This window comes from Strongylocentrotus purpuratus, unplaced genomic scaffold (assembly GCF_000002235.5).
Source record: "Strongylocentrotus purpuratus isolate Spur 01 unplaced genomic scaffold, Spur_5.0 spur5_scaffold_7, whole genome shotgun sequence".
NCBI classification, from domain to species: domain Eukaryota; kingdom Metazoa; phylum Echinodermata; class Echinoidea; order Camarodonta; family Strongylocentrotidae; genus Strongylocentrotus; species Strongylocentrotus purpuratus.
The window spans coordinates 24,068,657-24,096,148 of record NW_022145613.1 but is presented as its reverse complement, the minus strand read 5'-3'; the positions used below and the strand labels follow the sequence as shown (position 1 = coordinate 24,096,148).

General features: G+C 37.4%; 2 protein-coding genes across 5 annotated transcripts; both read right to left on the bottom strand.

Annotated features, from left to right (window-relative positions):
* Window positions 1-98: 98 nt before the first annotated feature.
* LOC577641 (tudor domain-containing protein 7B) lies at window positions 99-20,528 on the bottom strand. 4 transcript variants are annotated; one of them, XM_011671089.2, is made up of 14 exons: window positions 20,421-20,528; window positions 18,278-18,383; window positions 17,731-17,830; window positions 15,939-16,472; window positions 15,321-15,486; window positions 14,537-14,664; window positions 14,071-14,207; window positions 13,235-13,243; window positions 9,354-9,467; window positions 8,046-8,166; window positions 6,096-6,254; window positions 5,315-5,410; window positions 4,494-4,606; window positions 99-3,173 (listed from the first exon to the last, which is right to left on the bottom strand). In XM_011671089.2, exons 1-14 carry the CDS (start codon window positions 20,497-20,499, stop codon window positions 3,092-3,094), a joined length of 1,944 nt encoding a protein of 647 aa, XP_011669391.2. In that variant the 5' UTR covers window positions 20,500-20,528; the 3' UTR covers window positions 99-3,091. The 4 variants fall into 4 exon arrangements, with proteins under 4 accessions (XP_011669391.2, XP_011669388.2, XP_011669389.2 ...); XM_011671086.2 differs by lacking the exon at window positions 13,235-13,243 and adding an exon at window positions 11,709-11,807; XM_011671087.2 differs by lacking the exon at window positions 13,235-13,243 and adding an exon at window positions 11,709-11,807 and having other exon boundaries at window positions 8,046-8,163.
* A 3,907-nt stretch (window positions 20,529-24,435) lies between these two features.
* On the bottom strand, window positions 24,436-27,492 carry LOC752861 (metallothionein-B-like). Its single transcript, XM_030974619.1, has 4 exons — window positions 27,347-27,492; window positions 26,511-26,600; window positions 25,633-25,744; window positions 24,436-24,941 (listed from the first exon to the last, which is right to left on the bottom strand). Exons 1-3 carry the CDS (start codon window positions 27,375-27,377, stop codon window positions 25,665-25,667), a joined length of 201 nt encoding a protein of 66 aa, XP_030830479.1. The 5' UTR covers window positions 27,378-27,492; the 3' UTR covers window positions 24,436-24,941; window positions 25,633-25,664.

Below are 27,492 nucleotides of genomic sequence, written 5' to 3'. Positions count from 1 at the left end.
TTCTGGCTACGGTACTCAGAAACATTAATAAATCATCATGCAAACAACATCACATGTACTTACTACACACTGTATAAAGGAAGCCAATAACCGTTTCATGGTATATGTAATAACTTTTAGTTTATTTAACTCTCCTCAAAAGCACTTTATTAAAAAAAAGAAACATGTATTTAATAGCACAAGTACAGAATATGATCCCATTTCAGTTTTATATGTGGTATTCTACTTTCGTTTTCCTTTTTCTACTTCAAGCATGAATAATAGAGACCACGTTTAAACAGTAACAGGCTAGAAATGGCAATGTGGTTATATTGTGGTGAACATAAAAACTGGAGGGCACAACATGTGCATACATTCTTAAAGTTACAAACAAACACTATCCGTGGACACAGAGTTATCTTGGAACCAAGCCTGGTGACCACTACAGATGCACAAGGGAGTGCATTTTCAAGCATGGTTAATAAAGGGGATTAATTTAAAACAAATGCTAAAATAATTACCAGAAGATAGTATCAGTGTTGGAGGTGGGGTTCTGTATATCAATAACGCTATTTATAAAGAGCCATGACATTAAAGATATCATTGTGAGATTGAACTTCATAATTACTATTTGTACAGTACCTGCATGAAGAATGACATGAACATAAAAACATTGTTTAAAATGATGACGACCTTGAGTTGGGTTGATATGAACTGGCGGAATTCCAGCCATCGTCTTCTAGCTATTTAAAATTAGAATACAAATATGCAACACAAAGTCCTTAAAGAATTACATATGCATGTAAACTTGTATTTTACAAAAAAAATCACTTATGTTTAAGATGCTCTCCAGTCAAATATTGTTAGTTGAAGAAAACTTGATTTCTTTTATATTTAGTATTCCATGATATGACATTGATAAAAAATAAAAAACAAAGAAATGCCCAGTTATCAAAAGTTTACGTAATCCATACACAATATGTACATGTACATGTCTGATAAAAGCATGCTTCAATGTGTTTATCTTTGCATTATTAAAGCATATCATTTACATTCTCAAGTTACAGGAATATACGACATAATGATATTACAGCGATGGGACATATTGGAGTATTCATATCGCATAAACTGGAGGGGCTTTTATGAATACGACATGAACAAAAACACTATTTTGTTCCTTTATGATGCTCTGAAATTATATGATCTCACTTTCAAACTATGTCCAGAGATAGTAATGAAATTAATGGGAGCCACATGCGTTATCTTCAGTCGTACCTGTAATGCCCAAATAACACTGTAAATTGTACATGTATGATGGATCAACAAGGGAAAACTATAGTATTTGTCTACTTTACAAAACTTCTTCTTCTTGTTCCTGCGTTTCTTCCTTCGATACTTCCGAAGATCAGTGGTAATACCACAAAATGCTGAAGTTGTGCAGGAGTTGTGTAGCGATAGAACTGAGCTTAGATATTAAGTAGGGCAGAGAGAGGCACTTTTGCTCATTACCAACACTGTAGTGTTTCACTTTCTTGATTGTCTTTTTGGAAAGTAACTTAAAATGATATATGATGTAAATCTGAAAATATATATCGGATATAAAAACATGATGCAACGTAATATCATTAAGAGAAAAATAACCATGCTGAAGTACCGACTGGCAGCGCATTGTATACAGAAGATATGTCTTTTCACAAGATGAAATTATAATATGGCTTCCAAGTACTGTACCGGTACTCAGAGAAGAAGATGACACAACTTTCATTTTCACATCAACTTGATTCTTCCACTATACATTGAATAAAAAGCTGTCATAATGTGTATTAGCAACACTTGTTCATTCAAAGTAGACAAAACTTGCGAGTTTGTTGTATTTGGCTATTTCACTATTTGGCAAGGTTTGTATATTTCAAGGATAACAGTTAAAGTTAAACCAAGGGAAAAGGATGCATACTATAATGCAAATAGGAAAGAGTCTTGACTGTTGGGAAAAGTCAAAATCCCCAGTCTATTTAAGAAACATACATACACTATTTTATTGTTTATTTTTAAACCTATGAGTTCCATGATGTACATGCATGCACATGCATATATTCTAAACTACATGTATATGACTACCAGGCCAATCACCATGAAACATCAAGCAATGTATAGATAGGTCGATTAGACCCAAAGAAGCCTATCCATACGTCTACAGACCTACATGTTTATGTTGAGCCTCGGCAGCATTTGATTGATTTGAGTCGTAAAGTTGCCTGATAAAGCTATTTTCTAGCCCCAGTATGAACGATACACAAGGCAGAAAATATATATTGCAACACTGTTGTAGTAAGTAATGAAAACAGAGACCCTATTAAATTTGTTTTCTACACATTCTGATTGTATACTTCCACCGAAGCACTGTGAAAGTCTGAACTATCGACCATTACAGAACTTCCAAATGGTGAATTTCTCTTGACAGATGTAGAAAAAGCCCCTTTGTCCTGCATCCTGACACAGTGACATTTCACATGTTGATAAACCCATCGCCCCTCCAATATCACTTGGATCATAGTGTCATATTATCACAGGAGGAATATCACAATGCTCATTTCAATAAGGTTGCATATTTATGTTTTCCATGGGATACCCTAGACTTGTTGTAGAACCACAGTGGACTAGCGCCCCCTCGTTGTTTGCTCTGCTACACAGCTTTATCGCACAATCTGTCAGTCGAATGTTTTTGAGAATAAAGCAGCAAAAGACGTTGACGATTCCTTCGCACCTGAAAAGACATTGCATGTTCTCATAGCAGCAAAGAGGCGACATCTGCTGGAACTAGGGCTGATCCAGACAGCTCTTTCATACAACCTGCCCGTCTTATATCCAAGAGATTAAAGCAGCAACGGAGGCCATGAACAAGTCTGTTCACCTATGGCACCACCATCAATGTTTCCATTGCAGCAAAGAGCTAACATTTCCAGCAACTAAGCCATTTCCAAACAGCTCTTTCATACAACCTGTCCATCTTATCTTGTGGAAAGTGAAGCAGCAAAACCTTGATGAAGGTTTTGTCACATATGACATCACAAAGTTTGTTTCCACTGCAGCTAAGAGTCAATATCTACAGCAACTAGGCCACATTTCCTAGGGCACATAGATAGTTAATGTTCAGTTCGTCTCGGTACAGCGTTAATGAAAGACGCTTGGACTCCCTGGAAAATGAGAAAAGGAGATGCTTGATAACAAGTTCAATAATAAGAACAAACAAGTCTAGATCAGCACCCTGGCTACCTTCATGTAAATCAATATTCTTTATGCTGTCTTCATTGGAAAGTAACCCTCCCCCCCCCCCCCCCACCTCTTTAACAAAAATGACCATGTTCCCTTCATGATGAAACTCTTGACTTGGAGTATGATTCACTGTGCAATCTCAACAATTAAATCATTATCTGCAGGACAATAGCAGACCATTGAATAGTGTTGATCTGTATCAACTTTTAGGCCAATAAAAAAAAAAAATGTGTTTCTCGTCAGGACATTTTTTTTAAAGGAGCAGGCAGGGCATTACTGTTTTGCAATTTTTAGCTATTTTTCCAAGATGGTTGCCATGCTAATTATAGCTGGCCAAGCCTATTTATTCACAGATATTGTGCTATGTGAGTATGCTGATAAATTGTATGACAAAACAAATGATTTGTATCACTTTAGAAGCTATTTAAACAAAATGTATAGCACAGTAAATAGTATAACGAAAGGAGGCGGGCGGGGACGAGAAACACTTAATTTTTGTTATTTGGCCTTATCACAATGATTATATTCAAACACGGTTGCCATCTCTAGAGTGAGTGACTACAAACATGTCTTGACACTGCTGACATGAACGATACTGAATATAAACACATGATATACTCATGCAGGACAATCTATATGTATTGTAGTTTCACACAGCCGAGTCGTAAATTGTGAGGTGCATCTAGGTATCAAAAGATTCTCAAAAAGCAAAGTACAGTTCTCATGACTTCTTGTAAGTTATATGTGCTCTAAATTTTGGTCAAGAGGTCAATATACTGACATCTTTATAGTATGCTTGTCACAGGTGATATACATGTATGCATGATAAAGTAAGAACTCTGCCTAGACTTGAGTGCATAAAAATGGACAATGACCTGGGGGTGTTTCACAAGGAACCTAAATCGAACTTTAAAAATTATGGAAGGCCATTTGTAGCCTTAAAAATATTATTTTTAAAGCGAAAATTCAAGAATTTTAGACTTTTTATTAATTCCACATCAAGAGCATAAAATCTCCTTGATAATAGAAAATATGAAAGATTTGAATCAACATTTTATGTCTTTTAAAATAACTTGTAAAAAAACATTTGAATAGATGCTAATAGCTTTCCATAATTGTTAAGTTCAACTTAGGATCTTTGTGAAACACTTCCCTATTAATTGTCGATTTGGATGACATCCCCCTGTCTTATAATTTAATAATGGCTAACATCAATCATTACAGGAGGATATCTCACTTACTTTGAAATAAGCTGTGCTAGCCTACTCTGACCCAAAGCAATGCTGCAGAATCTAGTTGTTGCTGTTTCACTAGCAGCCTTATAATCCATACCATGCAGCTTGCAGGGAATCGCCTATGGACAGAAGAGAAGGATTAGTTTATACTCGAACTGTCTGAGCTAGTGGTCACCTGCCTTTAACATTTTCTTTGAGCAACATTACTCATGTTTAATAGCATGTATTCAATGAAGGTTAGTACAGACACTTTTAGTGCTTTAAAGGCATTGTTTAATAACATTAAATCTGAGACGGCCCCACATGTTATCAGTGTCTGTGATATGGTGAAATATTGAAGCCCTAAACAAATTATGATTCAAAATGATCATGAAGTTCCTCAAAAAAGTAAAAATCTTTGAGTGACCGGTTTTACCATACTCATTTCCCCAATAGACTGCAGTGTTATAAAAAACGTTAGGAAAACAAAAAACTAAATTGTGATTTCCAATCATAAATATCTTGATATTCAGACAGGCGATCGGCTTGTAAAAGTCATGGGATTCCTGACTGAGTGACCTAAATGTTATAATTATGATTGCAGCATGAGCTAAATCCAGGATTTCTCTTAAAACCTGAAGCAATGTTACTGAGTCACTTTAAAACAATTTTTTGTTTTTGGGTGTACCTTTCTCAGAACTCAAATCTTCCTAAGATCTACATCAAAAATATTCTGCTACGAAACACACAATTTCCAGCTGGTTATCCACTCATATCATCTTCCATATTTCAGTGAATTAATGATTACTATGTAGCCTGCCAACAGACCGACTGATTGATGACTATACCTGGAAAGCTAGTTCATAGAAGGCAGGGCCTAGAACTCTCAGATCTTCAAGTGGAACTGATTCTATATCACCATGGTCCACCAGAAAACAGCCAGCCTGAACAAAAGAAAATAGTTTAATAAGGATATTAATAACCATCATGTGACTATTCTCGCCACATTTTCATGTACTGTGACGGGAATTCTGTAAAGGGAAGGGGAGATGAGTAGAAATTTGATTCTCTTCCACTTTTATATCACTGAAGACTGCATAGTCACAACAAATATTTTCTCCCCAATATTCTCTTTCAAGGTATTTCTTTAAAGACATCCTTTTCTACTAAAATTTCAAAAATCAAACTATCCACTACAAGGCCAGATGAAGAAAGACATATAGACATGAAAATGGATAAGTACTTTACAAAATACTTTAGCAGCCAAGTAAGATAACCACCACCACTTAAAATGACTCTGTACCACATTCATTGACAAAGTTATAAAAAGTAAAACAGTGTAAAGATGTATGCAGGAAGCAGCCCTGATTTTTGCGATACTTCAAGGATAACTGCATTGCCCCAAGCACTTTATGAATGCAACTAAAATGACTCATAACATTTTTTCCCCTAGGGATATTATTTCACTTATAATCCAGTACCATAAAACAACAAATTATCAACATCATCATCATAAAAATTGACCTTTCTGCTTTTAAACAAACTAAAACATCTCTTAATGCATGGTGAAATAAAATCTTATGCCCAAATTGGAGTTGCTAAAAAAAATGATGCACAAAAAGGCCTTACCTCCTGCTCGTCAACAGCAATGACCTTCACCCTAAGCCATTCGTCGTTCACCTGAGCGGCATAAAGACTGCCCACAACAGGCAGATCCCCCAATCTTAGAGTGGGAAGGTCTGTTTCATAGAACTCCATCATGTTATCTTCCATGGTGCATAGCTCATTCTGAATAGAGAATGGAAAGAAATTAATTACACACTTGAAAGCTATACAAACTATGGTATTTTGGCTTATCTAGTCAAAGGCACGACAAGCTCTTTCCGTTTCTCTGTATGACCAATTGTTGAGGTAGAGATTCCATTTTTTCTGCAAAATGAGCCTTAATATGAAAACCCGAGGCCAATACTCCAATGTCCTCCTTCCTTTTAATCCCTGTCTTCCCCTCCCGTCTTTCAAGATTCATTTATCTTTCTCTACCTTCTCTTCTTTGTTTTCTCTTTTTTGCTTTCTTTATTTTGCTTTCCCTTTTTCTCCCTTCTCGCTTTTCTTTATGTACATGCACTATCTGCAGTTCCACGCTTTGATTTTATATCAAAACCAGTATCAGTGGGAAATTTTGTACTTTTGATAGACCTGTATGAAACAAAGTAAATATTGTACCAATTAACATTTCTTCGAGTTAGTAAATACCCACGGTGCCCAAATGTTTAAGTGAATAACAAGGAATAAGAGTATGTCCACCAACTATGAATTAATCTCTTTTTAAACTAGAAATATCGCAATCTGTATTGCCGCGCAATGCGAATGTATCCCCCGGCAGTGGCAGCGATTTTGTGTTATCCTTATGTGGAAGGAGGGACAAAGATTCCCTCTCCTCTTTGTGAAACAAAAGGATGACGTAGAGATTGCCGCAAGTGGCTCAGACTATTGTCAAGACTAGGAGCAGCATCACCAAAACAATAGGTGTGTAGATCAGATTATGATGCATATTTATAGAAAATTTGAAAGAAATGTGATTTGCATAGCGACACAAGATATTCCTTTAAATATGACCTTTGACCCTATAAGAGATGGAATACTGGGGGGTAGCAGCACCAAATTTGTGGAGGTCTAGAGTAAACTATAATGAACCTTAATACAAGCAGCATCACTAAAATCTATAGGCTTGTAGATTATACCAAGATACACCTTTGTTCAAAATTTGAACAAAATCCCTTTAGAAATGTGGCCTATAGAGCGCACACAAACAAAAATATGGCCTTGTACCCTATAGAAGGCGGAACACTGGGGGCAGCATCACCAAAAGTTATAGGTATGTAGATTATACCAGGATACACCTCCATACAAAATTTGAAAGAAATCCGTCAAGAAATGTGGCAGTTAGAGCGCACACTAGAGTGCACACAAGACATCTATCAAAATATGACCTTTGACCCTATAAAAGACGGAACATTGGAGGCAGCATCACTAAAATCTATAGGCTTGTAGATTATACCAAGATACACCTTCGTTCAAAATTTGAACAAAATCCCTTTAAAAATGTGGCCTATAGAGCGCACACAAACCATCCACAGAAATATGGCCTTGTACCCTATAGAAGACGGAACACTGGGGGCAGCATCACCAAAAGTTATAGGTATGTAGATTATACCAGGATACACCTCCATACAAAATTTGAAAGAAATCCATCTAGAAATGTGGCAGTGAGAGCGCACACAAGAATATGACGCGGCGGCGGCGGCGGCGGCGTAACGCTGCTGAATCCAAAGTACCCCACCGGCATACTGCTGGGGGATACAATAAATGCAGCACGCTTTATAAGGTCACTGTATTTTCGTTTGAGATTATACAATTAACACATACCGTACATGTATGAGTAAACATAACAACGGGTTAGAATAAAAATTAATCCTGATATGAAACTTCTGCAAGATAGGTAATTTGTTGCAATCTGAAACACAACCTGAGCCTTCAATAATGCAATTTGTAAAGACATCATGCGGGTATGTTACTTACAGCGTAGTCATCGCCCATGATAATACAGTAGAAGTCCATTACGCTTATGATGTACGACACATACACCTCCCATAGACCATCGTCTTCAGGGATGACTATATCAGGCACCGACGGAGGTCTGCTTCAGAAACAAGAAGAACAAATGATGATCAAACTACTGCGAGTGCATTACTTGTTGAAATATTCAGGCTCCTGAATTTTAAAACTTGTTATTTTATATATATATATATATATTCTTTTATTTATTCATAGCAACCAAAGGGTTGGATTGATGATACATACATTTCAACATGATTATGAACATTATTAAATTGAGTACAATGAAATTGATAAATTATGAATATAAATACATGTACACTGTAGATCATTAATACAAACATTACAAATCATTCAGGTATATCATATTACAAATAAATAATTACAAGAAAAAGGGAAATAACATAAACTTAAATAGAAAAGAAAAGGGAGCAAGAGAGGGGAAAAGAAAAGAAAGTAAAGAATTGAAAAAGCTGCAATGATCAATCAAGTAAACTCTACATCCAAATATCAAAATAGATAATATAATTATCAATAACGAGAAAACTATTATTTTTGCAAGCTACAGTAATCCTGAAATTTGACTGGCTACGAGCAGATTTGTCATAGATCTTTGCCAGTTGTTATTAATAACAAGTTTGAGGAAATGGGGCCTTGATCTTTATTCTTTCTAATGTAATTATTACAAAATAATTAAGTTTTGCATTCATGTCTTACTATTATTGTGCTATCAATTGTACATGTACAATGTAACATAGGGTTTTTCACTAACACCTTCTCATGCCACAACTAACTCTCTACAATATCAAATGTTGACAAAGTTGGGACACATGTTATTTGTCCAAAGACATTGAAAACAATTCTTAGATATAGCATTCATAGCACTGACAGGCTTATCTACTCACAGGGTAACACATCTCTAGAAGGCACAGAAAACAAATGTCTGGGAGCTACATCTAAAGGAGGTTAGAAGCAATGGTGCCAAAATATTCACTTTTCAATTTCAAAACACTTTTGAAAGTCGTGAAAAATCATATAATCCATGTTCAGGACAATAAACAAAAGTTTGTGAGCTACAAGTAGGGCAGGTTAGGAGCGATGGTGCCAAAATATTAACTATAAAATTGAAAAACACTTTTAAAAGTCGTGAAAATCATATAATCACATGTTCATTTTTCTTCCTTCTTTTTTATGAAAGATAAATTAAACAAAATCTGATGTAATCAAGGGAAAATTATGCCTGTGTCTCAACTATTATAACTATACTCTTACCTGGTTAGTTGCAATGGCTGGTTTGTGACGTTCCGCCTTTCTTTGCCGGTGAGTGGTGATTGTGAGATCTCTACCTTCAGGCTAGGGTAGAGGATCTGATCATTCCCGACAACACTGATCAAGAGGGAAATACAGGAATGAATTTTAAAAGCATAACTACATTAAAAGGGTGAGGCATTAACAGAAAAGAAAGAGAGAGAGAAAGACGTGGAGAAAGGAAAAAGTGGAGGGGGGGGGGTAGTAAGATAGGATGATAGTGAACCAGAGTGAGAGTGAGAGACAGAAACAGGAATACAAGATGGACAACGACAGTATGATAATTTGAACAGAAAATGTATAATTACACCAAAAAAAAAGAACTGAAGCAAAATATAAACCAGTATATATATACTCTATATATATATCTAAAAAAGAAAGAAAGAAAAGGATTCAGCCACAAGGAGTGAGGAAGAGAGAATGAGCAAGGCAGAGAGGAAGCTAAAGAATAAGCTTACTAAAGAATGATGAAAATGAAATACCTGTATACAACTATTGAGGTAAAAACAAAAAAAGTAAAGAAGGGGTTTACGTGTAAGAGAGATAGGTATTTTAAAAAGATACCGGTAGTTGTATGGCATACACATACATGAAGTGAAAGAAAAGATTGAAATTATAAAATAAAGAACAAGGTAGGTTGCTGACACTCTGTTCAAGCTGCTACAAATCTTATACTTTGAAATTAGTTTTTCTTCTTAAAAACAATCCACACAAAAAAGCTTTGCAATATACATGAATATCACATTCTTTTGGATAGTCACAAGTGACTGAAAGCAATTACATGTAGCATTTTAAAGGGAAAATTAAGCTCACTGGCATTTATAGAAAGAAAGGAGAAAAGTCAGAGACAGATTGGGAAGAGTTTGAAAAAGTTCATTTGATTATTTTTTTTAATTTGTGCACTTTTAAAATAAAAGTTAAGACCACTATGTTGGGAATTTAAACATGACAAATACTAGTAGACAGTGTCATTTTGCTCAAAATGACCAATACATTTTTTTTTCTTTATGTGACATTGCAGAGCAGCACCTTCGTTATTTTAAGACAAAAATATGACAGCATGCCTGACCCAGCATGTTTTGAGATAAGCCTGGGGAAAATGCGATAGGAGAAAATGATATTCTACAGTACATTAAATGTAACATTTGTCCACACTTTTCCACAAATACATGTACATCACAGACTAATAACCAACAAATATTCACTTATTTCAATTGATTTTAGCTTTTGACAATTCATAGCTTTCTTCAAATTTATCTTATTTATTTCACAACTTTCACCATGTTGTTTCTCAGATCTTGTTTTCATAAACATATTATTATTAATATTATTCTAAACTTCACTGCAACCCTCAGTCAAGTTTGGAATGACTATAAATAAATCCATTCATAACTACATTCATAGTACACAGAGTAGAATGTAAGCATGCAATATTGTTAATGCAAAGAAACACATCAAAGCAACAAACTATAAAATGCATGCATGGAGACTAGTTAAAAACATCTCCACACAATTATATGTAATGAAGCCTTTCCCCACTGTCTCAAATGTCTCGACACCTCTTTCAATGTGGTGCATAACTCATACTCCTGAAGCATTGTATGCTCTTTCTAATCAGAGCTGCCAACAATCGAGAACAGAAAATCAGTAATTACAAGGCTCAAAATCAGTAATTTCCTATGTGGCGCTATGAATCTATAAAAATTGGCACGCCAAAACTGCGCGGACACATGCGCGCATCATTATCTGAATTTTTGGTGATTTTACTCACATAAAGTTGCTAAGTTTTGATTTTCAGGTCATCACAACACATCAGTTTTCCATGAAAAAAATATGGCTTCTTACTATTAAGAGAATACTTGATACTTTTCCTTCTTTCTCAGCGAGTGTTGGATGGCCACCATACTGCACAGCACTCGCTTCGATAAATCATATTTACGCCACTAAACAACGTTCCTTACCGCCATAATGATCGTTAATTTCCAGACCAATTACGGGAAATCCGTACTAGTTGGCAGCTCTGTTTCTCCATCAATTATCTTTTCTCATCCCCCCCCCCCACCTCCCTCTCTCCCTCGTATCTTGGTTATCCAAGAGCATGTGCCACGAGATAATAATGATATTCTGGATTTTACCACTTGGATGTCTCTATTAAAGCTCTTTACAAATAGACAGAACAGTATTTCCATAACTAGTCCCATGATGGAGCAGCATTATGCAAATCAAGTGCTGTTCACTATTAAAATACACCACAAAATGAGAGAGAGAGATCAAATAGAACAGTGGGGAAAAGCTCTTAAGCATGCACAAGGCAAGCACCTAGCAGAGACCCGGTGGCTCTCGTCGGTGTCTGAGGGGGCTTTACATGTAGTATCCTTTAACCTCAAGTTGGGGTAAAGAATGGGATCACTCTGACACCTGTGAAGTGAGAGGAAGGTAAATGTAGGTAGAGATAACATGTATGGAGATGTCAATTAAAAAAGAAAAATTGAGTTCCGGTAATGAAAAAAAATGTTGAGGGCTATATTCCATAGCAGGAAGTAATTACACAGAAAGTCCAGATATTGCACGGATGATTTTGAGGAATTTCATGTTAGTTTGGATCTTGAAATGTTTGTTTGAAAACGTTTGCCGAACCTCACAACTTTGTGCATAAAGTATTTAGAGACAAGTCCCCTACACATCGGTATATAAGCTGTGATGTGAACCGTATAACCTCAAACCGAGGTCAGCATAATTTCGGACCAAAAGTTTGATGTCCTTTACATACTATGCAAAATTCAGATTTCTCAAGGTCTACATGTACCAGAAACAATACATGCTTTAAAGGTACTATGTCCCTTTTGCAGCCAACCTCAAATTCTGTAGAACTTTGCAGGAATTATGAATATGTCATCGATGTCCTATCTGTGAAATTTAAACGTTAGCAGTGTCCTCATATTCAAATTATGCAAGGAAACCCGTTTACTTGCTAGACTTCACTGTCAGACACTATTGAGTGACTAACTGGCTTTTTTTCTTCTTTGGTAATAACATACATGAAAAGAGTTGTAAAGGGTACATGAGCATTTGTCTACATCAATAACCCACTTCTTGTGATGGCCAAGATTAAACTGATTGAATCTTTGCGCAGCATAAAATGTATGACCATTCGGTACAATTGTCTGAAAATCAAGCCTATTACTTTTGGGCTCTATAGCCCTAAAATCGATTTGACATCTAATAGTCGTTATTTTCCCACTTGAAGACATTTTCAAGTCCCACCTTTTTTAGGGAAGTTCTAAATTAGTATTATCTTTCAAATGCATTTAGAATTTAACTTTTTTATTTTTTTGGCCTGCAAATGGGACATAGTACCTTTAAATTTGAAATTCCGTCACTTGAAGAAAAGTAAGAATGAATGGCAACCACAAATTTTCCATTACCAGAACTCAACCTTTACTTTAAACTTTAAAGAACCAAACCATACTTGCCACCCCAAATGCTGATTCATGATGTTATGGAAGTAAACACACACAAAGAGAGAGAATTCTTTTAGTTAAATAAATGGTCAGTGCCCACACAGTTAACACAGTTACAGACAAATTACAGAGAAGAATCAAATGATTTATGTCATGTTATGTATGGAAACTCAAAACTCAAAAGTTCAATGTTCCTTTCAAAATATACTAGAAGTTGGTGATTTAGTTGAAAGGCCTTCCTTTAATACAAGTGAAAAGTTTGTTCATATTTAGGAATATTAGTACTACTTCAATATTAGAATGTAAATACACAAACGAGGAGAGAGGTAGAAAAGGAGGAGGAGGGGGATTAACTAGTTAAGTTTACACACATAATGAACCCACCTGCCAGATCTGGTTTGTATTCACATACAGGGTACATGGGGTTGTATGGTCATTTGATGAAGATGAAAATGAATTGTATTAGTCACATTGAAACAACATCTGAATATAATTCAAGGACTCCATTCGTGATATAATGACTGTCTATCCATTTTGTTCTTCTTCTTTAAACTGAATGATGTTGTGGAAAACAATACAACTTGAGGCTCATTCAGATATGCAACAGTATCCCGGGGCAGGTTGTTTGTTTGTCTAACCTGTTAAGGAAGTGCAACTGCCCGCAAGGTCTTTCGCTTAGCTCTTTGTTATAAAATACAGAAATGTGGGGCGTACTAAACTTTCATTAAGTAAAAAAAAAAAGGGGGGGGGGGGTCTACATGTATTGCTTTATATGTGAACAAGGCTGAGAGATAACTTAGGGAAGGACATTAAAGAGGAATCAAACTTAATCCACAAATTAGGATCTGAAATTTAACCCTTTTTACAATAACCTTTGAACCCAGGCCCCATAGTCTTACAGGAATGACTAATCTCCATGTACCATATTTATACCCACAGATCATGAAAAACCTTTGACTTTCCCCTGTAACTGTCAAGGGTGCGGCTCAAATCCTTACACTTTTGAAGCATATGGCAATAGTACATTTTGAAAGCAGTCTGGACCAAACAGTTTCATTCAATCTTTTCTGCAGTCATGAATATCAAGTAAGGTCAAAGTTTAAACAATGAACATCAAACATCAGGGAAAATGAAAGGAAACTAGTATGAACTGATGCAAGTTAATCAAACATTCATGAATTATAATATCATAGCCCTCTCCTTGGCACAAACAGTCTTACCCAATCTCCTCCGCTGTCCATAGGCTAAGTCTTGAGAGTTTGTGGATCAGATCATCTTCCATGTTGGACTGGAACTTCTCCTTGTAGAGCTTCTTCAGGCCACTCAGCCACAGGCCGCCAGTCTTTTCAGCCAACGTCTTTAATATTCAAACAATAAAGACTAGCGTTTGGACACAAATAATGATAAAAACAAGATGCAATAAAGATATAGATTACTTGTGAAATGTTTAATAATGTAAATTAGATCGAGAAACAAAATTTCCCCCTTGACCTTGTGGTGGTAATACCAAAATGCCAGCTTGAGGGTTTTCAAAACATCAGAGAAAATGAGGATTGCTAGAAATACTGTAGGAAATAATCCAAACTATTCCACATTCATGTCCCAGTTCGCAAATTAACTTTCGAGAAGCAATTTGTTTGATGATCAGCCATTAAAAAAACTTTCAAGAAAGATAAGAGAACTGACCTCATTGACCCAAGAGACGATCTTATCATCAACTGGTGGTGGTTGGGGTGGTTGTTGAGGGGGCTGCTCAGGCAGATCTTCTGTGACATCTTCTGAGTACTGATTATTATTCCTCTCCTCTGTCAAAGCTGATGGTTGAAAGAAATGTTTTGTCAGGATTTATTCTTCAGTTCATTACTTAATACAGAAAACAAGCTTCCATCTGGAATATGAATTTAACAGGATTTATAGCATTAGAAATTGATAGCATTACTGATTGTTGTTCGGTTAGCAGGGTACCCATGTCATTTTTACATATTCATGTAAGTCTCAACCTGTTGACTACCAAATTCAGCTGAAATGCAAAAAACCAGCCGTACTCACAGGCACTGTGTTTATCTTCATTTGGGAAAACACCATACACTGTGTTTATCTTCATTTGGGAAAACATCATACATTCCTGAACAAATCTAAACGATTTTTTTCAAAGGACATCAAAGCCTTTTTATTGAAGTAGATTCCCCAATAAGATAACATTAAACATTCTGTGCTGAAAGAGTGGGGCTAGCATTCACATAAAATGGCTTTTCATAACGTTCTTTGTCTATGAAGTAATAAACGGTTTTCAAATAACACTTTCAGACCAAGGGAAATTTAATGTGGAGTGGAGATTCAGTACATGGCTAACTGAAAAAAGTTTATCATTCCTTCCTTCATGGTAAGGTTTTTGAGGTTTGACAACAGAAAATGGAAGAAGATATTGCACTCAATCTGCTCGTTCAGGAAGACATGCTTATTTTCTTACGGTAGTCACTGTCTGACTTGGACCTAACATCATACGAGGATGGCTGGCTTCTCACGTCATAAGAAGATGGCTCCTGGTAAACATCACTGGCACTCCCAACACTGTTAACCTGCCGCCGGAATCTTGGTGGCAACTCGTAAGAGCTCGAGTGTTGGACTGCCTTTGGCTAAAACAATTTAGCGAGGTGAAAATAAGAGAGAATTAGCAACACGCCAAATATGAACAAGACCCAGAGGAAAAGGGCTTACACACACAAAACAAGCTTGTCTGAAAAATTACAATAAAGGAATAGTTTAAGCGATTCCTACAATTCATGGGTTTTTGGGCAAGGCAGAGATTATGCTGCTCCAAAAACTCTAATCTTAATACTGAAAGAACCTTTTACAAGCTTAAAATTAAACAAATTGTACCACACTCATCAATATGCTGCCGATTTTGAGCGGCACAATTAAGAAGTACTAAGTATGCTATAATACAAAGCAAATATTGGCATTAATGGTCAGTTTTCATTCAAGATTGCCGAGATTCACTCATTCAATTAAACGAAGCTTGCATTAAGTACCTGTACAATGAACTCTCCATTCAACACAGCACTGCAAGAAGCACACATGGTATTACCTGATGTTTTGGAGGGTTTGGAACTGGATTGTTCCTGAAGTTCTGAGGCTTCCTGCTCCAGCTTTCACCACCACCACCACTTGGATAAGTCCTCTGGTGTGGGCCACCGCGAGGTCCATCGAACCTTGAATTAGGAACATCATTCCTTTGATGGGGAGCATCATTCCTTTGATGGGGAACATCATTCCTTTGATGGGGAACATCATTCCTTTGATGGGGAGCATCATTCCTTTGATGAGGAACATCATTCCTTTGATGGGGAACATCATTCCTTTGATGGGGAACATCATTCCTTTGATGATAAGGACCATTACGGGGACCACTGTTTCTTTGATGGGGACCACTGTTTCGTTGATTAGGTCCATTGAAAGGTTCTGGTCCACCTCTTCCTTGCGGATAGCTGGGGAACTTCTTTGGTGGGTACTGATGCTGTTGAGAGTGATAACTGGGCTTGGGCCAAGAATTGCGGGGTGGAGGCCTGCGATTCCCGGTTCCAGAGCGTCCAGAATATCTCGGCAGTCGTGCAGGTTTGCTCTGTGAATTTTACACAAACACAATACACATACATTAAATGTAATTGGAAAATGATAAGCCCTCTGATTGAAAATCCCATTGCTCATTTAATATGAAGTGTACAATGTATTCACCTCTGAATAATGACCAGGCAAATTACATTACACCTACTGACATGAAGAACAACTCTCATATCAATACAGTTAAAGTGAATTTTTCATCACTGGTCTGTTCAAATTAAACCATGCCAATAACCAGAGTTTTTGTGTTGCTTTCAAGCTTTTCAGCAGGTAATTGTTCACCCTTTAATACATGTGAAAAACCGTCTTGCAGCATCCAAGGTGGTAGACAGATTGAAGCAATATACCAAGTTAAAGGTTAAATTGCACTTTCAGATGAATTTGGGTTACTTTGTGCATGGGACATACATGTACATGTAGCTTCCATTTCTTAGAAATACTATTACATCCTAGTAATGCAAACCTCCTTCTTTGTCTTGTTTATGTTTTTACTATAAATATCTCAGGAGCTGTAACTTGCAGACCATTTAAAAAAACTTTTTTAAATTTACTTTTATTTTTTAATAATTGCATTTGTAATTTTTTTCATTCATATTCATTATTATTATATTTTTTTTTAATGAACAGTAATATTGCATTTTGTGACTTTGTCTTGGTTGGAAAGGTCAGCAAACTATCATCAAAACACCTTCCTAAGGAAAATCAACCATGATTGATATAGGTAACTACAGATGACCTGATAGTCCTTAAGGGCAGAAACAAAGTATAATAAATGAGTAATAGATAAGACAATGACAATGTGTATGAGATTGGTCGAAGTGGCCTTGAGCTGATGGCCCGAGTATAGCATCACAACAAAATGCCCCCTGATGAGTCACAGGTTCGTATTATGCAGAATTTGTTGTAGGTTAAATACTTTTATACACATGCATGATGCAAAGTGCAATGACACACTTTATATTGTGTGTTACAAAAAGGGCTGTAATTTATTTGAAATTTCATATTAATTGAAAGTCATCAAGTAATAATTTAAACAGATCTGTTACAAAAAGACACTTTTCTACCAAGCCAAGAACTATCCGAAATCTTGGAGAACTGAATGGAAAAAAAACTCACCAAATCAGTGAGAATTCGCTTGACCCAGTACACATTAATTACCTTTTTCTTGGTTGCCTTCTGTTTCTTGAGGAGGAGAACTGAATGGAAAAAAAACTCACCAAATCAGTGAGAATTCGCTTGACCCAGTACACATTAATTACCTTTTTCTTGGTTGCCTTCTGTTTCTTGACGAGGCGATCCAAATGCTTCGTCTCCTCATTTGCAACGCCCATACAAACTGTCTCACCAGTAGATGGATCTCTGTTGAGTGAAGACACAAAACTCTTTAAAGCCCCACTGCACTACTTATAGCTACTTGACAATTGTGCCCTCTATATATAGCAAACAATGCCTAAGCGGTGACCATTGGTCCCCATGATCCCCTTTTTCTTATATTAATTGAGAGCTGATTTGATGAGATAACCACCTGTCAGTGACCATGCAGAAAGGTCTAATCCCTCCTGGTCAAACTAGTGCAGATAGGCTTTAAAAAACAAAACCCTTTTTAGTACAGGGTGGTCCACAAACGAAAATTCAAACATGTAACATTTGGTCCTGGAAGGAGTACTGCATGAACTAATATGTGAAATACAAAGTCTTTTGTTGCTGGGCTTGCATTGATGACGATGGGACTGACATGAGGATCATCATGATGATAATGAAGTTGACAGAAATACTTTATAACATGGTTATGGTTGTTCAACTTACCTCCTTATTTGGCAGACTGTAGGCATGGTCTGCAGATAGGCCTCCACATTCTTGAAACCCTTTTCCCTGTATGGGATCTCTTGACCCAGGAGATCTTTGAACTCATCTGAATGGAGAGAAAGAGGGAGAGAGAGAGAGACTGTTATCTTAGTTTACGGTGGCTAACTTAACACACGCGCGCGCACGCACCCCACCGTGGTATGCAATTGTAGAATTCCAGACACCTCGACGCAATACCCTGGGTGGCTTGCCGTCCGAAAAGGCACCCCACCCTGGACAACTCGACCGTGGCCAGTTGTCCAGGGTATTGTGGCGAGATGTCCAGGGTATTGTGTCGAGTTGTTACTTACTTGGGTATACTTGGGTGTAGCACGTGAAAAAGTTGTAAATCCTCACAGACATCAAACATAAATACTCATATATGGGACTGATGTGACAATCCAGGCTTCAAAAAGCCATGCTCAGAACAGTAAAGTATCCTCAAAAATCACTGCAATCCTCCTCAGAACAGCCTCAAAAATGTATCCAAAGCAATAAATAGATCTTCCTTGGTTTCAAAAAAGACTTTTTGATGAAATAGCTCAATCCTATCACCAGCAAAAAACAGAAAATTTAAGAGCAAAGTTTCACTACATAACACCATTAACCAATACAAGTTCAGTTTTGGGGCGAGTTGTCTTTGTGGCGAGTTGATAAGAAAATAAGATAAAATTGACACAAAAGAGGTAAGAAACATAACAACTTTTAAATCATGACCAGGCATTATTTGAACAATTCGTGATGATTTAGTCGATTTTCGATATGTTTAAGTATTAGATCTAGACTAGGTAGGATATCTCCACGCCGGAGTTACAGATCAAAGTCTGGATACACTTCTGAACTAGCGCCCAGCTTTTAATACACAGCCAGGATAGTAATGCAGCTAAGCCTATGTGTGTGTAGATTCTAGACCAGGTCTTTTCAACTGGCGGCGTGCGCGCCACTTGTGGGACTTGCGGTCAGTCAGAGTAGCACGCGACTGTTGCAACAACAAAACAAAAAACAGAAAGAAAGAAAGAAAGAAAATACATATTTTAGAATTAAATACTCAGCTAAATCAAGAAGTTGCTGCAAATTTGATTCCAAAATGCCTGCTTAACAAACAGGAAGAAAGGGGAATTTATCGTTTTTTACCATTTTATACGAATCTAAACCGAAGGCCTCAACAACAATTAGCTTACGAAGGGATACCAATTTTAACATGGCCAATCTCTGGAAACATCTTGTTTTTGTTTGTTTGATTTTACTTTATTTTGACATTTCCCATGTTTATTGCACACAAAAAACTACATATAAATATACCTCCAGTGTACCAAGGAATTGTACTAATTTATTCACATCAATATGAAATTATGATTGATTATATTGTGGAATGGAATGGTGTTAAAATTTTTAAAAGGCCCTAGATCTAAATCCACCAGCTTCAGGGGGATCCGCCCCCCCCCCCCCCCTCCCACTAGGGCTTCACCCCTGGACCCCACCCATGTTCGGCTCGGTCGCTAGGCTCCCTCGCAGCACAGTCAACCATACAGGGTGGCACTTCAACTACAAATTTTTTACGCTTTGGCACTTCTAATAAACTAGTTGAGATGGCCTGTTCTAGACCTTATTTAGGATTTGTTTACATTACAAAACCATGCATCAGACATCATGAATGTCATGGATCTGAGATGAGTATGGGTGTCAAACTGTCAATCAATGCGACATTGTAGGTGATATCTAAATCTAATCTATATCATATTTCATATTATCACCTGGCCCTGAAGGTCATCATATCATGATGAAGTCTAAGTATGCAGGTAATGAAAAAAAAAACAGGTGGGTGGTCATGGTGGTTAAACAGCTCAGCTCAGCTCAGCTCAGCGCGCAGCGCGATCGCGAAGAGCACGCTGCACTGCACTGCTCTGCTCTGCGCTGCATCTATAACATGTCATGTGCGCCTCGGCCCCAACGCAGCCCGGCCCGGCCCAGCTAGCGGCACAGAGCAGGCCTGCGCATTGACCGAAGTACCACCGGGCACCAACACTGACACCGACAGCTCTACCAAATAAGACAATATTTGTTGAACATCGGATTGATACAAGCGTGTGTTTTTTTAACTTACAGTTGAGTTTCTGTAGAGGTACTCCACCTTTGCTGGATATAAGGACTGATCTAAGAACTTTCTCGATAAAGTCGGCCATGTTGGAATAACTATGTTTATGTTCCTTGGCCTTATATGTACGATATGTGCGTGCGCGCGCGCGTACGTACGTACGTGGGGGCTGGGGTTGAGGGGGGGATTGGGGGGGGGGGGGGGTGATGCCGCTCTCTAATGGGTCACAGAACCCCCTTCCTGAGTAGGATGCATTTGCAACCCCATTAGACGCATTTTTAAGGCACTTCCTGGAGTAATAATATGACGTAAAATTGCTTTCTCCTAGTTACCCCACTGGCAGGCGTAGCCAGGATTTTTCAATAGGGGGGGGGGGGGGGGGGGGGCAGGCGTGAAGGATCGACTAAACAGGAAAAAAATCTGCATCACCACCAATCTTACATGCGGGTCCATTAGGCGGAGCCCCCAGAAGCTCAGGGGTTTTAGGTATTAAATTTTTTTCCGCCTTTTCTCTTCTCTCTCTTCCCCTTTCTTCCTTTCCTCCTCCTTTTTCTCCTCTCCCCTTTTCTCTCCACCCTCTTTTCTCCTTCTTTCTCTCTTCCCTTTTCTTTCTTTTTCCCCTCCTTTTTCTTTTCCCCTCCCTTTTCTCCTGTTCTCCCTTTTTCTTTTCCCCCTTCCCCTTCCCCATTTTTTTTTTACCGGAGGGGGGGGGGGGGGCACGTGCCCCCTGTGTCCCCTGAATCCGCCACTGTTTACCCACCGGCGTACTTTTTGTGAGGAGCGACATGTGTCAAGGAGTGAGAAAGAGGTAGAGTGTAATTATTGTTGATTTTTGAAGACTTCCATCCAACACAGCTTATTAGCTGATTATAGACGTAATTATTATAACTAAAATCTCCTTATATCGAGAAAAATAAGGGGGGTCAGGTCCCGGGGAAATGAAAAATGGCCCTTATCAGAACAGATAAGGAAAATGGTTTACTATTTAATTAAAATGGAGAAAAAAAATGTCAGAAACCAAGAGGGCACATAAATTATGTGATACTTGAAAAGTCTTGCAGTTCTCTGTTAGGGATGGCAGGGCCCTGTCGGGTAGGGCTTAGGGTTCAGTATAGTCAAATGGACATAAGGTCAGACAAGATCGAGCCGTTATATTCAGGGGGTGGGGGAGTAATCGCAGTAAATAGCTTTTTCCTTACTTTCTAGTTCAGGTCAATGTGATATGTTGATGGTTCTAGTAATGTGTGTAAGAAGTTAAGAACGTCACGGAAAATACATATAGGCCTCCTATCAGAATATGATACAGGCCTACCCCCTTAACGGGATTCCTTCCGTAAGCATCAAATTCTCACCAAATAACAAAGTGACCGATGAAAACTGTGGATTGGAGTGTGCTGCTCTATGCCTATGGATCAGAGGCATGGACTCCAAAAACAGGTGACATTTAAAAAAAAAACGGTTGGAGAGTTCTGAAATGTGGATGTGGAGAAAGATGAAAAAGATAAGTTGGGTGGATATAATAGAGTGACAATTTTTTTTTTTTTCAGATAGACGGTAGGGCCGCGAGGAATATGGCAATCTTATCAATCATGGACTCCTGAGAGATATCATCGAGGGAAGGATGGAAGGAAATAGACCGAGGTGAAAGAAAATAATTATGATGTTTTAATACATGGTATCAGAGCAAATGATCGATAAATACCAAAAGATGAAGGACAGACCTCAAGATCAGAGTAGAAAGGTGTGTTTAAGTGCTTAAAACCTGCTAAACAGCAGTCGAGCACAATAATAGAGAGAGAGAGAGAGAGAGAAAGAGAGAGACCTTTATTGCCTTTATTACAGGAAATTGCGTATACCATTTACCTTGTAGCCTATAATCTAGGCGGAGTGCCGAGCTTTTTTCTTTGCTGCTAGACTAACCTTAAGCAGAACGTCTGATACAAATGGCAATTTATTTTCCCTCTCTGGTTTTACAAGGGAAATATTACATCAAGTTATCGACTTTTTTTTACCACAATCAAGGTCTACTTTTAATAGAGTTTAACCGCATTGAGGACACAGGCCTATATAATATAAAGTGCAATAAAATGTCATTTGTGAAATAATAATAATAAAATATTGTAAAAGTTTGATATAGGAGCTTTCACTTGTTAATGTTTATGAATGCTATAGTGTATGCAAGACCTGGGCCTCATTTCACAAAGCCTTTTTCAATGACAAATGCAACAAATCAGTGACAAATCTGCTGATAATCAATCAGACGCAAGGATTTCACTATAGCTTATAACAAAAACTGTCATTTGTCACTGATGACAAGTTTTGTAAAATTGGGCAGTAGCGTAATGGAACGAACGTGTTTGACGGGTTGACCCAGGATGAATTAAAACATTTCTTAAAAGCTCGTAATCAGGCTCTTGTCTATAGGCGGATTTTAGTTGGGGAAGGGGGGGGGTTCAGGCATTATGAGGTAAATTGAGGTTGACCCTTTCGAGGGGAAGGTCTGGGAGAGGGTGTCCCCTATAGGGTGACGGAGTGTCTTCAAAAGTGTGTGTGTGTGTGTGGGGGGGGGGGGGGGGGCAACAACAAAAAGGGAGACCTACACAAAGGGAAACATCAAAGCGAAAATATACTTTTATATGTACATTAGTATATACCCCTACATTGTGATTATTGGGGGTGATAATTTAATATTTGTTTCTCTCTTTATGTGGTCCAAGATACTGATTAAGCATTAAACTTTGATGCTGGGATACGATTTGTGGAGTCGCAGGGCGAAAATTTACACACAAAAAAAACTAATCCTAATTGGAAGTTAAACATAACATAATCATGAAAGTAACATAATTTTATCAACTATAAATGCAAGCGAGCGAACTTTGAGGGGGGATTAAAGGGGAAACTCGCTATTAGTTGCTTTCAACTGAAATTAGGGGCACATGTTATCGAAAAGGGAAAAGAGTCTTATTAGATTTACGTTTGCTATTATATTTTCATATTGACGTTTTCCGTTCGTCCAACCGTCTTTCATACCTTTTCTCATTCATAACTCTCTCTTTCTCGTCCCCGTCTTCTTCTTTTTCCTTTTCTCTCTCCCTCTCTCCCTTTTATCACTTCTATCTGGTCATACTCACTCTCGTCCACGTCTTGTTTTCTTTCTCTCTCTTTTTTTTCCTCACTCCCATCGGGTCATACTCTCTCCCTCTCGTCTACGTCTTTTTTTCCTTCTCTCTCTCTCTCTCCCTTTTATCACTCCTATCTGGTCATATTCACTCTCTCTTTCTCGTCCCCGTCTTCTTCTTTTTCCTTTTCTCTCTCCCTCTCTCCCTTTTATCACTTCTATCTGGTCATACTCTCGTCCACGTCTTTTTTTCTTTCTTTCTCTTTTTTTCCTCACTCCCATCGGGTCATACTCTCTCCCTCTCGTCTACGTCTTTTTTTCCTTCTCTCTCTCTCTCTCCCTTTTATCACTCCTATCTGGTTATATTAACTCTCTCTTTCTCGTCCCCGTCTTCTTCTTTTTCCTTTTCTCTCTCCGTCTCTCCCTTTTATCACTTCTATCTGGTCATACTCACTCTCGTCTACGTCTTTTTTTCCTTCTTCTCTCTTTCCTTTTTCTCACTCCCATCTGGTCATACTCTCTCTCTCTCTCGTCCACGTCTTTTTGTTTTCTTTCTCTCTCTCCCTGTTCTCATTCCGATCTGGTCATACTCACTCCCCTTCTCCCGTACACGTTTTTTTTTTTCTCCCTCTCTCTGTGTAACCCGCAGTACATGTATAAATCTGGCCTCCGAACTCCTTCTCTTGCTAGTTTGTAATTACCGACCGAGGCTATTATAGTTGTTCTTTCACCCTTTGAGCTTCTTATGTAATCTCCATTCTCCCCACATTTCCTCTGCAGCACTCAGTTCTCTAAATTACACATCTCTCTTTTCTTCAAAGTACCGCAATAAATCTACTTAATATTTCCTCAGTATATACCATCCCAAATAAATCATAAGAGAAAATAAGCAACCCATACTGAATGTACATTGTAGCATTATTTAAATTTAATCATAGGTGAGTCTCGAACACATTAGTAATGTGGAGTTGGCGCATTACAAATATTATTATTATTATCTTCATTCCAAATTTGACAATTTGATAAAAGTTAGAAACAGACTGAAGAATTTACAATACAGGGCAGTAACAAATGGAGAAAAATTCTATCATGGCAGCACAGCTAAAGCTGGGGTAATAATCTCCAAGTTTGGAAGCGCTTAGTGATTCTAATAAGCGCTATATAAAAACTGAGTATTAGTATTATAATTACTGTCGGCCTTAATTAATTACTGTTTTTTAAGTAGTCCTATTAATGCCAATAAGTCTCATATTTCAGAAAAAATAAAGTTTAAATTAACTTAATAAATTATACATGTACAACTATCTTACAACAAAAATATAAAACATCGGGTCGAAAGTATATACAAAGTCATGTCTGCTTGGAGCATGTTGGCAGATGCGCTGAGTGACTTCATCAGCTGTATGCTCAATCTGTAGAAGAGAAACAGACACGGAGAGAAAAACAAAATGCTTGAAAATATTTGTACGAAAAAATATGAAAACACAGAAATAGTCAATGAATTTGTTCCGGTTGTTGAAAAAAATATACAAAAGTCATGAAAGACAGGAAGGTCTATACATATTGTCATAACTTGCAAAGATTTTCTAATTGGCCTTTTTTATATATCACAATGCAGTAATGTCAATCTTATTTTTTGTGTATTACTTTATTGACATTTTAATGAACATTAGATCAATATTCAAATTGATTCATTGACAATTGTTTCATTTCATTTCATATGAGAGCCGCTCCGGATATTGTACATATTCTTTTAGTTTACATATATCACTAGCATAATTCTTTTTAATTGAAAGTACTACGCACCAGTTGCTGTCCTAATGAAATTCATGCAGGAGAGGAGTTTTTTAAACTAGACACAATTCCATAACAGAAGTAGCAAAGCTAGACTTTGACCATCTCTGGCAATAACAGGTGAAACATAGCCCTCATAAATAACACATTAAAACTTTGCCTCTAGCTAAATATATGTCAGACAGAAGGAGCTAAAACAGAAGTTCTATTGATGCAGTGCACATTTACAGTCTTACACTTCAAACCCTGTAATATCTATTATGACTGGCAAACGTTTTTTTATAGCCAAGAACATTAATAAAAACTCACCTGCCATCCCTATAGCAAAGGGCCCAGCTCATCTAGCATGGACAGTTCCCCTCAGTACATGAGCAGCCGCTTCCACACTTGCAGCCATCAGCACACGTCTTGCATGCCGCATCTGTGGACAAATAAAATAAACCAAGTAATAACATCAAATCAAAATGTCTCTACTCTATTGTTGGTATAACTGCATTTCTCTTTCATGTAGACTACACAGCAGGATATATAATGGGCACAATTGGTCTGTGCCCCTCATTTAGGCATACATGGAAAATGCAACCCCCCCCCCCCCCCCAAAAAAAAAAAAAAAAAAAATAGATATATATATATATATATATATGTATATATATATATATATATATATGTGCAGGCACACATTTGTGCCCAATTCACTTGGCAGACCCAAAATTCACCAGGAAAATGAGATAAACATGTTTTAAACTATTTTCAACATCCTTTTCCTTAAGCTTGTCAGTGATTTTTAAAATAATTTAATAGGTGACAACAATAAAACCTAGGAGATGTGAAATTCATATCTCCCTGACAAATCATATAGACCTGTATCTTGGCTGTCAATATTTTTGTCAGATCCCCCCCCCCCCCCAAAAAAAAAAAACAAACAAACAAACATGGATACCAGTACACCAGAATATTGATATTGAGCACAAATAATCATTGCCATTTTGTCTGACATTTAAGCCTGCACCCATTTAAAGGTGAGAGTATAAAGAAATTTAAAAAACGCATGAGCAATTGGAACAATTTTTTTCTATAAATATATAAATACTTTTAAAAGCCTTGTGTAAAGAGTTTAGTATACAAATCCTTAATTACTAGGAGGCACTTTAATTTTTAGGGTTCACTGAAAATGATGAAAGACTCACTTGAGCATTTTCCAGTGCAGCAGGTTCCACCCTTGCAGCATTCGCCAGTTGTACAGCAATCCTGTCCCTTGCAGGCACACTCATTTCCCTCTGTGTTCAGAATTTAAAAAAGGAGACAATATAATAATATAAAATATAAATTATAATAAAAGTAACAACAATTTTGAAACCACATATCCATCACAAATGCATCAGTGCTTGTTGGTATAAACTGTTATTGACAAAACTGTAGATGTAACATAAATGAAGCAACAGGCAAGAAAACATGACATAATTCATTTGTCACATACATTTGGAACACCGTTGAATGCAAAATTTCCATGTACACATCTACACATTCGACACTCATTTTGGGGTCTGCAACTCAGACTAAATAAATGTAGATTGTACGTAGTACTTACGTCTCATTAGCATAATATATATTTTCATGAAGAGTATCTAAGAATGTATATACCCTCATCCACTTCTACCTAAATATTTGCCTCGATGAATAGATATTACGTAATTCTGTGTAATAATCATATGATTGAAAGAACGGACCCTATTTCACACCGCACTGGCTACGTTGCAGACAGGCTGCATTAGGGACCTTTAGATTTGTGTGGACTGATACGTGTGACGTCCATTCAAGGCAGTGCATTAAAAGGACGTCGATCGTAGCAATCCCCATTGTCTTCGTGCGAATCTAAAAGTCCCATGGCCGTATCGTATGCACGTAAATAAAATCGAGCGGTTCGTTTCTAGAATATTAGAAACGCACCGTACACTGTATACGGTAACTGGGTATTTTAAATTTAATGAGAAAATCAAAACATTGATTTCGACTGTTTTCTTACCCTTGCAGCAGACACACTTGACATCAGGCATGGTGATAAAATTGAACTCGAGTTGTACGTTTCAAAAGGTAATGTAAATCAGACTTAGCTTCACTCTTAAAGTCTCACCCTTCCTGTATCAACTTATGACAAAAACTGGTGAAATT